We start from the raw sequence: 12604 nt of genomic DNA, 5'->3' as shown, positions 1-12604 counted from the left end.
AATGTATTTATTTAGATTTATTTAAGAACAACCTTAATATTTTTGCTATCTTGTTTAAAGGAGCATATTCGTAGTACCGAAATTATATTTTTGTAACTTTTAAGTTTATTTTTGGAGTATTTTTGGTCCATAGTTTGCTTACAGGGTGGAATTTACAAGTAAATTCCCTATGTAAAAATTCTGAACCAACCAGATAAGAATCTCTTATTTTTTCCACTGTATCGTTAATACATTAATATGGTTTTTATCCTATCTAAATAAAACGTCTTATAAAACTATTTTCGAGAGGCTAAAACATTGAATACTGTCTATTGAGTCAAAGTCCATTAAGTATCATATTTCGGATCCAAAATGGACAAAATAATATTTTATTCGTTGTAAAATTTCTTCAGGTATTCGAAGATACGCATTTAGAAATATATTAAAAAAAATATGTTTGTGTTTTTTAAGTTCTTGGGGCGTCTAAAGTCGTCTTCTTCATCGTCCAAAGCGTCTCGTTTTCAATTGAGATATATTTTTTTAAAGTTTAACATTTAAAATTTCACATTTGAATTCCCCAAAAAGACAGTTATTTTCTCACATTTGTGTTTAATTTGTATTATAATATGAAGATAATGGTAAAGACTAATCACTGAGGTAATTCTTTAAATGCTTCTGAATTGGGCATTTGTAATTTGTTGAAAAATAAAAAAAAATTAAATATTAAGAAATATCTAGTTTCTATCAATAAAACGTAATGGTAATTCTTTAATATCGTAGCCCGGCCGTTAACCAATAGATTTCAGGTATTGGTTAGCAGAAGCTAAAATTTAATTATTTTTTACTAGGCAAAGCGTGATTCGTGGAAAATTTAAATTTAACTCAACATAAATTAAGGTAGTACAACTGTTTCATTCTCAAAGAATAATGAGTCATGTTTTCTTCTTGTCAAAATGTTTTAAAATTTAAAAAATATATGAATAGCTTTTGAAGTTCATTTTAATTAATTGCATACAATTTTTAATTATATGATAAAAATGATCAATAAAATAAATCATTAAACTATTTTCTCATTTCCGCTTTACATTATTAATAAAAACAATGAAACCGATGTCTCGAAATAAATCAGTACCTTCAGTATGGGCTATAATCTATACGAGAGATAACTAAGAAAATAAGTGGCCCTTGAAACATATTAATATATATATATATTTGCCTGTAATTCTTAGAAAAATTAAACAAAGTTCAGTATTAAATATAATTTTTTTATAATGTTTTAGGTTGTTTTTATTTAAATTTGGATCTAAGATTAAAACAAAGGAACATAAATAAAGTTCTCATGTTCCGAGCACTAAATCAAACTTTTCATCATTAATATTTTCATTATAACAGTACAGCTCGTATCTTTTTTAGTCGTCTTCCTTAAAGTGTCTACTGTCGAAGTGTCAAAAGGTTTTCGTGTAATAAAATAAAATAACATCGGTCATAATAATTTTATTCGCATATAATAATTGATTATGATACATGGAGCGCTAACGCGCGCCGGTCAGCGGATGCCGGTTCAGTCGAGCATCTTGGCTCAAATTACATTATTATTAATTCTTTATATTGCATCGACATTCGTTATGCAAAAACCGTGGCTACATATTCACTAGTGAGAGGTCTCGAGGCAGCGTTACAGATGGACGCACATCGCACAGTCCCCGCGCTGTGCATCTCACGCAGCGAGGCCGACGACTAATCGCTTTTTACATATATACTTAAAATATAACAGTCAATTAGACAGCCGGATATCAGTCCGATAAATTTATTTACATACAAAACAAACGAAACACCATAACGCTCTGCGACACGTGGCCGTGGCCGGGGCCGGGGCCGGGCCGGGCCGGGCCGGGCCGGGCCGGGTCCAGTCACCGAGACCGGACTCGAGTCCGCTCGAGGCGGCGGTGGCTCGATTCGTATGAATCTTAAATAACATTAAATCACTTCCATAATTTATTACTTAAAAATACCGAAAACCTAAATCTGTCGACGTCAGTGGAGAGGCGGACGTCTGTCGAGCGGCGATCGCTCGGGCTGCCGGGAGCGCGTTGGCGAGGGGCGAGGGCCGAGGGGCGGTGGCCGTGGGGCGCCGCCTCACTCGGCCTTCACCTCAGCGGGGGAAGGCGTCTCGCCTGCGGTCACCGTCTCCCCGACCTCCTCCATGGTAGCTGATACTTCCCCACCCTCGGTCACACGCTCCGAACCTCCCCCGCCGTCTGATGCAAAGAGAAAACAAATAAATGACAGTTTAGTATAATGAAAATATCGATCTAGTATAATATAGTAAGCTGTATAATGTTCAATAAATAGTTCAGATTCAACATATAGGAAGGTTTCGGAATCTAGCTAGTTCGTAGTTCAAACAAATAACTTCTAGATATACGGATAACAAACTGCGTGTGACGTACTGCGTTGGTGGTGATGGTAGTAGAGGTTGGGTCTCATATGTTGTACGTGTTGCGCGTGGTGTGGTCGCGGCGGCTGCGAGGGCGGCGCGCGGTACATGGGCGGCGCGGGCGCGTGCGGCCTCTGTATGGGTGCTGGGTAGCGTGACGTCACCATGCCGCCGCGGTTCATGGCGTTGCCGTTTCCGTTGCCGCCGTTCCCGCCACGTCCGTTGTTTCCGCCGCCGACCATTTGCTACAAATAAAAATTCTATGAGATCAGGTCGCGGTCGAGTGCTATAATTGAACGCCGAGCGGACGGTATACCTGTTGGTGTTGCTGGTGCTGCTGATGATGCTGGTGCGGTGTGTGTGCTGGCGGGGGGTGAGGCGGGTGCTGTTGATGTTGTGGCGGCGGCGCGTGGTACTTGTGTTGAGGCGGCGAATGAGGCGGTTTCTGCTGTTTTGTTGCTCCTTTGGGCGTCGGTGAGGCCGAGTCACACAAAGGGGCGAATCCGTTAGGATGTTCGTGCAGTGGACTCTTGAGTTGTTGCTGAGGCGGAGGTCGGGGCTGAGGCGGAGCATACTGTTGTTGTAGAGGTGCCCGATATTGTTGCTAAAAAAATCAAAACATTGTAAAGTACTACCATCACAGGGTGTTAAAATTCATAAAATGATATTGGAATTCAGTTACTACCAGTGGTGGAATGATAAAAAATTTCGTATTTGCTATTCGTCCGTAGACAAGTCATTAAATTTTCCATTGAATAAAACAACTAACCTGCATCTGTTGGACGGCCGCGGCGGCGGCGACATGCAGCTGTGAGGAGAGGAACTGTGAACTGAACGCGCTGGACTGTGCTGGCTGAGTGAACTGTAGCGGATATGTAGGAGCGGGCGCGGCGGGCGGCTGGTAGGGGGAGTAGTATGAAGTGGAAGGAGGGGCAGGCCGAGGCAGCAGCCCAGGCAGTGAATATGGAGAATCACCCACGGGTCCCGAGTACCCCAAGTACTGCTGCTGGAACGTATTCACACCACCAACAGCCCCGACCCCACCGACTCCGCCCACGCCTCCACCTTTACTACCTGCATAACAATAAAAAAAAATATATAATATTTTATTAAAACACAATTTTTGATTTAAATTTCTCTTACTAACCAATAGCTCCGATCTGTTGAGTCGATGGCTTTACTGTAGCCGACATGAGCGAGTTTGACGTACTTGAAATAAGTACAGTGCTTGGACTGTTTCCTAATTGACCAGACTGGCCGAAGGCAGCGCCACCTCCTGCCGCAGCGGCCTTTAAGAACCAAATTTATATCAAATTACAAAGTTATATCTATGTAATTAAAAAGTTATATCAAATTACAAGTAAATTTTGACACCTTTATTATCTTAGTCTAGAAATGAAATAGAAACATTTTGATTACCATTCGGTATTGACTTGGCAGGCTCTGGAACATATCCGGTGGTGGTTGGTAATTATATGGAGTAGCAGAACCCGCGCCATAAGGAGTTCCAGGGAAGCCTCCAAATTGTCCCCGTGTTTGATCTAAAAAGGCTCCGTATAATCCACCTTGTTGTTGTAGTTGCTGAGATGAACCTAATAATTGTTGAGTCGAGTTGTACAGAACTGCTGGTGGCGATGGGACTGACAGGCCTCCATAACCGCCCTGGTATGTTACATGGTTATAATGTTGAGGCGGCGGGGATTGTAGTTGCTGAGTTGGTTTAACTTTACACACGTTCGGAGGTGCGCCAGTTTCTGTATTGTTCTCTTCGAAATTTGTAGTGAATTGTAGCTCCTCACTACCCTCAGCCACAGCGTGCATCTCCCATACTTTCTTAACACTCGCTATTTTTAAATTGAGATCGGCTGCTAACGGTGATATGGTGTTCGACGTACTCATGTGGGTGCCACGAGGCAATCCTAAAGCTTTAGCTGATTTTTCATCAGTGAGCTGCCCAAGGTCAGAGTCAAATGCAAAATCAAGTTTCATGTCAGAAGAATCCTCGTTCTTCTGTGATGTATCAAAAGCCATTTGAAGACCGAGAGACCCCTCGGCCTCTGACACAGGTCTACCGGTTTCAGCCATAAGCTCTTGTATTGATCTAGGACGCGACCTCACGTCTCCATTGAATGGCATTGACCTAGAATCCACTTCATTTTGAACTTCTTCTCCTTGGGGTTTAGCTGTAACTGCACTAGGTTGATATTTTTGTTTAAGAGCCTCCGCAGGTGGCACAGTTTTATAATTGGTGTTTTCAAATATTATAGTTTCCACAGGCGGTGTAGTCCCATCTAAGACGCCCGCTTTATCAGCAACTACAGCACATGAAGGAGGAGGTTGTTTATTACTTTCAGCAGTTGTGTCTCCTGGAGTACTACGTTGGCTAGACTGGTTTGATTTTTCAACAACTTCGGGTTGGTCTTCAACATTGCCACGCAAAGTTTGTGCAATAGGTTTGTCCCACGCGTTTACTGGTGGCGGAGGGGGAGCAGCACCGGTATCCGTGCCAAAGTTGGGTACCAACCCCATTTGTTGTTTTTGTCTTTGTTTAACAAAGCGAGGTGCCAAGTTAGCCTGACGCGGTCTGTTATCGTAAGGTACATTTGATTTACCGGGAACAGGTCCAGAACCTCTAGAGTTAGATTTGTCATTTGAATTTCTTGTAGATGAACCATTTCTGCCACCTCCGCCTTGGTTTGAACGAGATCTAGGTTGCTTTTCTTCTTTTGCATTAATGGGACCTCTGATATCTTTTGAATTTTTTTTATTACGCACTTCTTGGAATCCGTCATCAATAGCTTCTTCATCTTTCTTGGCAGTCGGTATTTTAGGGTCACCTATAGCCTCTAATGCGTCCGTACTTTTATTGTCACCTTCTTTCCTAATACCCTGCTGATTCCGACCATTGTTTTGTCGATTGTTAGAAATATGATTTCGACTGCCACCTTGTCCCTTTTGAGATTGATTTAATTGTCTGCTACCAGATCGGCGTGGTCCGCCACCGCCTTCAGAATGTTCAGAGGTAGTTTCCCAATTTTCGTCTTCACCACTGAGACCTCCTTTAGAACGCCGATCTCTACCTTTGCCTCCTGAAGAACTGGTATGCGGTCTATTGGTATTTTTGTCTTTGTCACTTTGAACGTTGTCCTTACAATCCTCATTGTCTTTGTTTGCTCTGTTAGCTTGACTAAAAGGACTTTTTGTATTCGGCGGCCCATATCCAGTTACTCTTTTAGCCGGCGCTGGAGGTCTGTTTGTGCCATGGAAGCCACCACGGCCTCGTCGCGAAGGTTGACCACGAGGTGCAAATGGTTCTCTATTTTCTAAACCATCTGTAAATTGGGATCCCTGGTCAATAACGTGACTTGAATCCTCGAGTCTTTCCTGCTTTTTAGGGCCACGTGGGCTACGAGGTGCTCTACGTCGTTCCCTTCGATCAATATTAGTGCCATCTGTTGAACCATCTGACTCACTGGCTCTATTATTTGACCGAGAGCTTCTATGTGAACGCCGACCACGTGACTCTCTTGTACCCCAACCTCTGCCATAGACGTTATACCCTCCACCAACACCATACCCTCGTCCTTTCTTTTCAGATCCTGACCCACTTGATTTACGTTCAATAGGTTCTTTAGGCGGCATTTTGTTTCCTTGATCATTAGTATATCTTTCACTTTTTTTATCATCCTGTGGTCGCTTTTGAGAGTCTTGATTATTTTCAATGGAATTTGAATCAGTCAGTTTATTGCCTATAATTCCGGAAGGATCGCTGCTGGATTTAGAGGCAATAGATTCAGATTCTGACAGATCTTTTTCTGATTTTAAGGATACTGTTTGTTTGGCAGTATTTGTAACAACATTTGACTGTTCCGGAACAAACTGCTTTGGTGGTTGTGAGGAATTAGAAAGTATATCATTTGAGCTAATAGGTTTAGGAAGTACTTGATTAGAAGTAGACTTAGAAGTAAAGTGAGAATCGGTAAATGAAGGGGTTTGAGATTGTATACCAGATGGCATTATTGAACTTTGAATATTTCCCGCAATATTCATATTTGAGTGTTGATTTTGTACAGAAGCATTAGAAGTGTTGTTAGATGTCTGATTGTAATTATTGTTATGAGATTGAGACATGTTCGAACTAATAATTTTTGCATCATTTGTTTCTTGTAACGTCTTGATGGGGTCAGCTTGTGGGGCGTTCGATTCATTCTCCTTTTGATCGAACATTTTGGCTGAATTTTTTTTGTCCCCTGAAATAGCGCTGTTACTTTGTTCTTCCTGTCCCATATCAGCCCAAGAGGTTTCAATAAGATCCTTTTCGGTAAATTCCCTTTGTGGTGTGTTTGAAGGCGGTGAAGATCTTTTTTCATGAGCTTGTGCTTGTATAGAAGATTCTGTCGAAACAAAGGGTTCAGCAACACCTATGCTTTTTCTTTCAAAGACTTCAGTCAACTTATCGGCTGCTGTTCTGCTGCTATGTTCAATTGTATCTAAAGGTTTTCGGTCAGAATCAGATCGTCTATCTTTGTAATCGTTAAAGTCTTTATAAGATTCCTTAGAGTTAGACCTGTCTAACTCTCGACCAGATCTATCATAATCTTGCATTTCATTACGCCATTGAGGTCCATCTTTATCTCTCCGTACCTCATCTTCACGGTCGGAATAATCTCTGAAAAAGGACATCATTAATTTTAAGTGTATGTCAATGGATTTTTAATTATTATATATTTTAAGGTAGACACTAGGTCTAGATTAGGTTAGGTTAAGCGAAGTTTATCCGAAAAAAAATATTAGTTTCAATTCAATGAATAAAAGTCGCGAAAATCTTAGATCTCACTAGGTCTAATCACAAAACTGGATTTCACGTGTAAGTAGATTGGCCCAGTAAATTATAAGATCATTGTTAAGTAGCTGTTACACCTGTCTTTCGATTAATAAGTCTGAGGCTTTTTTCTTCTTATAAAAAAATTATGTGTCTTATATAATATAAATAAAGAAATTATTCGTTCATATGATTACCTGGAGTATGAACGTCGGCCATTATTTGGTGCATGTCTCGGTGCGTTGTATGATTGCGCTTCTTGTCTTCTTGGTGCAGGTTTTCCAGCAAAGGCCCATCCCTTATGTTGGTCTTCCTGCTGTCTGTTCTGCTGTTGCTTTAAAAACCTAGGAGGTATGTTGGCTTGAAATATCTTCGAGAATGGATTTGACTGGTCCCGATCGCGCTCACGAGCAAAATCTCTGTCACGATCCCTGAAGTCCCGATCAGACCTTTCTCGATCGCGATCGCGATCCCGGTCATTTCGGTCTCTTTCTCTATCAAATCTTTCACGTTCACGATTATCATTGCGGTCTCTATCTCCTCGATCCCTAGCTTCATTACGATCGCGGTTTTCATTGCGATCTCTATTGTCATTACGATCCCTGTCACGCAAGTCCCTATCTTTATTGCTATCATTCCGATCTCTATTGTCTTGCCTTCCCCTATCCTTGTTATCCATTGCTCGATCTCTTTCACGGTCGCGGTCACGTTCTCTATCACGATTATCAAAACGATCTCTGTTTTCCATACGATCACGATCCCTACTCTCTAATCGGTCCTTGTCCCTGTCACGTAAATCGTTTCTTTCTCTGTCTTTATTGTCACACCTTTCCTTTTCTTTGCTCTCAGCCCTATCCTTGTCTCTGTGTTCATAATCTCTTTCTCTATCGTTACGATCACGATCATTTCTATCATTTTTATCGCGGTTATCTTTAGAGGACTGCTGTGACGCTGGTGAATCCCGCATTTGACGACGCTGTTCCTCTTCTTTCCGCTGTCTTGCACGAGCAACAGCTTGAGCAACTTCATTACTTTGCTTCTGCCGCCGTTCTGCCCATAACTGGTCTTCATCACCAGGGTCTTGTATTTTTGAGTCTATGCGATCATTTTCAATACTGGTCCGGTTATTATTAGTCTTGTTGCTAACTTTCACAGTAGGAGCTGAAGACTCACCATCTGAGAAGTCTAACTTTTGGCTGAAATTAAAAAGATTTTGAATTACAACACCCGGTTCCAAACAACTGATTACTAAATTAAATTACATGTAACTCACTCATAATCTATGTCGTCATGTTGCGCCCATCCAGCATCACGAGATATATCATCAAGAGAAGATATCTGTTCTTCACGAAGAATGGGCCTTGCCGTTAAAACTTCAACGGCTCGAGGCGTAGCGGACGGTCGCTGGGATTGCCTTGGACCAGCCATGTTACTATTGGAATTACCGCTTCCGCCGCCACCGCCAATGTTTCTAGAATCACGAAGTGATGTCAATGTTCCCAAGCCCAATCCTGTGCCATTGCTACCTTTCATCAGCTGAAAATTAATATTAAGTTAAGTAATTAATTTTTATTATTAATAATATAATATGTAACTTAATATTAAATATATTTATATTTTCTACATACGAAGGGTGGCAGAATAGCACGGAAAGCGGGTGTTTGCTGTGAAGCGGGCGTGGAGGCGGGAGCGGCGACGGTGGACGATGTAGTTTCTTGCCGAACGCCGGCCGTGCCACCGCACGTCCAGCTGCCTTCCGCTGCAAAACAATCACAAATATGAATTACTGGTATTAAATGCATGCAATTTGTTAAGTTCATATAAATTAGAATTATCATTTTAAGGATAGATAAAAAGCATCATTGTAACTTTTCCAGCAAAAATATAAAGTATTATTAAGTCATTGAAACCATTTCACTGATCAAATATGTGTATAAAAACATTTATATATAGGTCACAATTTAAAAATATTTTAGTATTATTATAATTTATATTATATATATATATATATATATACATGTATGTATGTGAGTGTGTGTGTATTGAAAAAGTGACTTATTATCAGAACTTACTTTGTGGTCTCAGCTGTGTTTGAGGCACAGTGTGATCTGTAGAACGATGTGAAGGTTGTGCAGCAGCCTCTAGTGAAGGAAATTCTGTGCGAAAATGAGGTGAGGACGGAGGGGGGAGAGCCACCCATCCTGACGCAACAGCACTGCTGCTTGAAGTTGTGGTCTGAAAAATTAAAGTAAAGTATTTGTTGTAAAGAAAATAAAAAAATTATACACCCAAAAAACAAATATGGTTCCTTAATAATAACTGTACCATTCTTATGTAAAATATGCTTTTGAATAATAAAAACTGCATTCAAAATCAGAGTGCTTGTTAATAAGAGAATAGCAGACACAAATATACATAATGTTTGAATATATGAATTCCTAATTTAAATTTGTATATAAGTATAAAACATTAATATACTCACTATAGTCTGAGATGTGCATGTCGCTTGAGTAGTTGCAGGAGTAGTTACAGTAGATACAGTACTAAAAAACAAAAATTATAGACATAAATTGCTAAATAAATATTAAAATATTTTTTATATAAGCCCATGTACATAATATTATTCATAATGTGAGCATACCCTAGAGCTAAGAAGCTTAAATATTAAATAACCCTTGTTTATTTAAAACAATATAGCATTACTCCCATCGCTAAACAAATTCTATCAAGCATGTGAAATCATTACAACTATTAAAGGTGACCTATATTTGCTATTGCAAATTAGTTATTACATTTAAAGATGTCTTTATAAGTTTTATGTCATGCATAATTTTTTTTAAGGCAGGCACTAATTATATTTCTGAAACTTACTTAGCGTTAGGATCTTGGCCAGTTTCAGTTTTTAAAGAAGGCAGGTTTGCTGGTGGTCGTCTAGCTGAAGGTACTTTTCCAAGACTTTGCATTCCATGTTTACGGCTAAGTTGAGATTTCACTGATGACGGTTCAGAGCTTTCATTCTACAAAATAAATTGTAAAAATAATATTTGAAATTTATATACAGGTAAAAACATCTATTAAACAAAAGTATATACATACATACAATTTCAAATAATATTAATAGGATAAATAAAATCAAAATAAAATCAACTCGAGTATCAAATAATGAAGTACTTACTTTTGTACTTTTTTCAATAATTATCTAGAAAGTAAAACATGAACAAGGTTATTTTATAGGTCAATGACCTCAACTGAACAAAGAAAAAGTCAAATTTAAATGACTAATTAAACTATCTCTTATTTTAGGGTCTTGAAGTTAGGAAGTGCTCAATGTCAGCTGAACCTTTATAGTCACTAAAAATGGTTATTGAAGGTAGTGACCTTGTCTTGTCAATGCATCACGGTTTACCAGCTGCTTTACACTTTGTTGTATGTACACAATAGGAAATGTTCATTATAACTAATAAATTGGGCAGGAATAAGTTCATTAGTGTTACATTACAAAATATAAAATAAAATCCAAATCAGTAATAGCAAATGTGTACACATATGATCAGTCACAATTAAACAAAATAGGACTCATTTAAATCAGTTTGTGCAAAATGCAATGGCTTTTTTAAAGGTTTTTCTGAGATACCTACCCTATTAGCGCAGTAAAGACTATTGATGTCCAATTTCTGATATTTTTGCTTCCCGGACGTCGGCTTGCTCTGCGCCGTAGTGCCTCCGCCGCCCGGCGTCGAGAGTGCAGACATGCTGCGATGTACACACCATCAGGACACCCTCGCACCGACCACCAACTGCAACCAGTGGGATTTACTACACTACGGGAACAAACTCTCAATGTACACTTTTTCACAAAGACTGTCCTTCAACAGCAATGGACGCTTTTAACTATTATGTACACTACACAATCCTGAATATCATGTACATGTAGCATTCACATATAATCTAGATCACTCTGGTGCAACACTTTCACAACACTTGGTAATTTAGTTTTTTGCCCTGCCCTCCGAAGTATATTGACGTGTTACATCCGTAGGCTAAACGGACGCTGGATCGATGACTCCCTAGTTTTCTCCATAAAAGTATATAACACTTAAATAACTGTTAAATTTTGCCTACTATGCATCAGCATATCGGCTACAACAAAATACAAGGGAAGAAACGGTAAATAACAATAATTTTCATAGTTTGCAAAGAGAATAGAATTAAAATAGACTGGTACCTTGGTCCGTTACACCTGGTAAAATTATAATATAATTATCTAAGCTCAAATGCTAATATATAAAAGAAGATGACTTCAGATTTTTTCTAAATTCTACTCTACCAAAACTTATATCACTTTATTTTAAGATGGCGTCTCCAAAAGACGATCTCCTTCACAATCAATAGCGTGACGTCACAAAGACGCATCTCAGCGCTATCTGGAGGAAAACATTGTCAAACTTTTGAAGTTGCGTTCAAATAAAAAAATAAGAGTAAAACTATGTAAAAAAACTATTAAATAAATATATTGATAAACTAAAAAAATTAAGGATGTGAAATATATAACATATTTGGTAATTTATTTCTAAAAACTTTAGATTTAAAAAAAATATTGTAATAACACATAATACATATATTATAACAAATAAAAACTAACAGTTATTACAAGCACTTCACAAATATGTTTCATAGACACATATTAAAAAGTTTATTAAAATATTAGTTATAAACTGATAGTGATTTATATATAGTTTGTTTTTTTAAATTATAAAACAAAAAAGTTTGCCTGCATTCTATTATTATTGACTTTAAGTGATAGAGAGGAGTTTATTTTGAATAATTCTTTTTACATTACGCTTCATTATACGTACGAAAAAAACATGATTTAATTTATACCAGTATAATATAGAAATATATTTATGTTTAACATTAATAAGAAAAATACATTTCATCTAATAAAACAAATTCAGATGGAATATCAAAGGCACCAAAAAATCTATATTAGTTTTAGTACTACTTTAAAATATTAAGACAACATGTTATGTACTATTAAATGTAATAAATTATTATTTTATACCGACTTTACAAGTGTTATGCCTTATTAAATAAGTTTTTTTTGTATGTTAGTTATAAATATATATATATCTTAATTTGATATATAATTTAAATACGTATATAAAAGAACATATCTTTCCTATTTTGTGGAAATAATATTATTGTTATCTTTTAACATATGCAGCTAAACAAAGACATAGTCTTATTCAATTTCATCTCTACATGAGGTAGCTATTCTAGTAGATGCCACAGCTTACTTACGCTTGCGCAGTTTAAATTTGTGTTATATTGATGAAAGAAAATCAGTAAGTAAGGACCGACGTAGA

At 38.1% G+C, this 12604-nt stretch overlaps 1 protein-coding gene across 3 annotated transcripts; it reads right to left on the bottom strand.

Moving 5' to 3' along the window:
* Positions 1–1458: 1458 nt before the first annotated feature.
* Positions 1459–11635, bottom strand: LOC116766789 (myb-like protein X). 3 transcript variants are annotated; one of them, XM_032656892.2, is made up of 15 exons: positions 11464–11635; positions 10877–11035; positions 10414–10437; positions 10110–10255; positions 9721–9781; positions 9311–9473; positions 8867–8997; positions 8512–8774; positions 7436–8434; positions 3836–7085; positions 3564–3705; positions 3186–3490; positions 2733–3020; positions 2430–2661; positions 1459–2237 (listed from the first exon to the last, which is right to left on the bottom strand). In XM_032656892.2, exons 2-15 carry the CDS (start codon positions 10988–10990, stop codon positions 2116–2118), a joined length of 6240 nt encoding a protein of 2079 aa, XP_032512783.2. In that variant the 5' UTR covers positions 10991–11035; positions 11464–11635; the 3' UTR covers positions 1459–2115. The 3 variants fall into 3 exon arrangements, with proteins under 3 accessions (XP_032512783.2, XP_061382930.1, XP_032512790.2); XM_061526946.1 differs by lacking the exon at positions 10414–10437; XM_032656899.2 differs by lacking the exon at positions 1459–2237 and having other exon boundaries at positions 2536–2676.
* Positions 11636–12604: the final 969 nt, after the last annotated feature.

This window comes from Danaus plexippus (genome assembly GCF_018135715.1).
Source record: "Danaus plexippus chromosome 3 unlocalized genomic scaffold, MEX_DaPlex mxdp_30, whole genome shotgun sequence".
Classification (NCBI taxonomy): Eukaryota; Metazoa; Arthropoda; class Insecta; order Lepidoptera; family Nymphalidae; genus Danaus; species Danaus plexippus.
This window is presented reverse-complemented; position numbering and strand designations above follow the sequence as displayed.

Coding starts and splice junctions, on each gene's coding strand:
- LOC116766789 (XM_032656892.2), bottom strand. CDS start 10,990: ATGTCTGCACTCTCGACGCCGGGCGGCGGAGGCACTACGGCGCAGAGC. Junction 8,775..8,866: donor GTGCTATTCTGCCACCCTTC/GTATGTAGAAAA, acceptor ATTAATTTTCAG/CTGATGAAAGGTAGCAATGG. Junction 3,706..3,835: donor TGCCAAGTCAATACCGAATG/GTAATCAAAATG, acceptor TGGTTCTTAAAG/GCCGCTGCGGCAGGAGGTGG.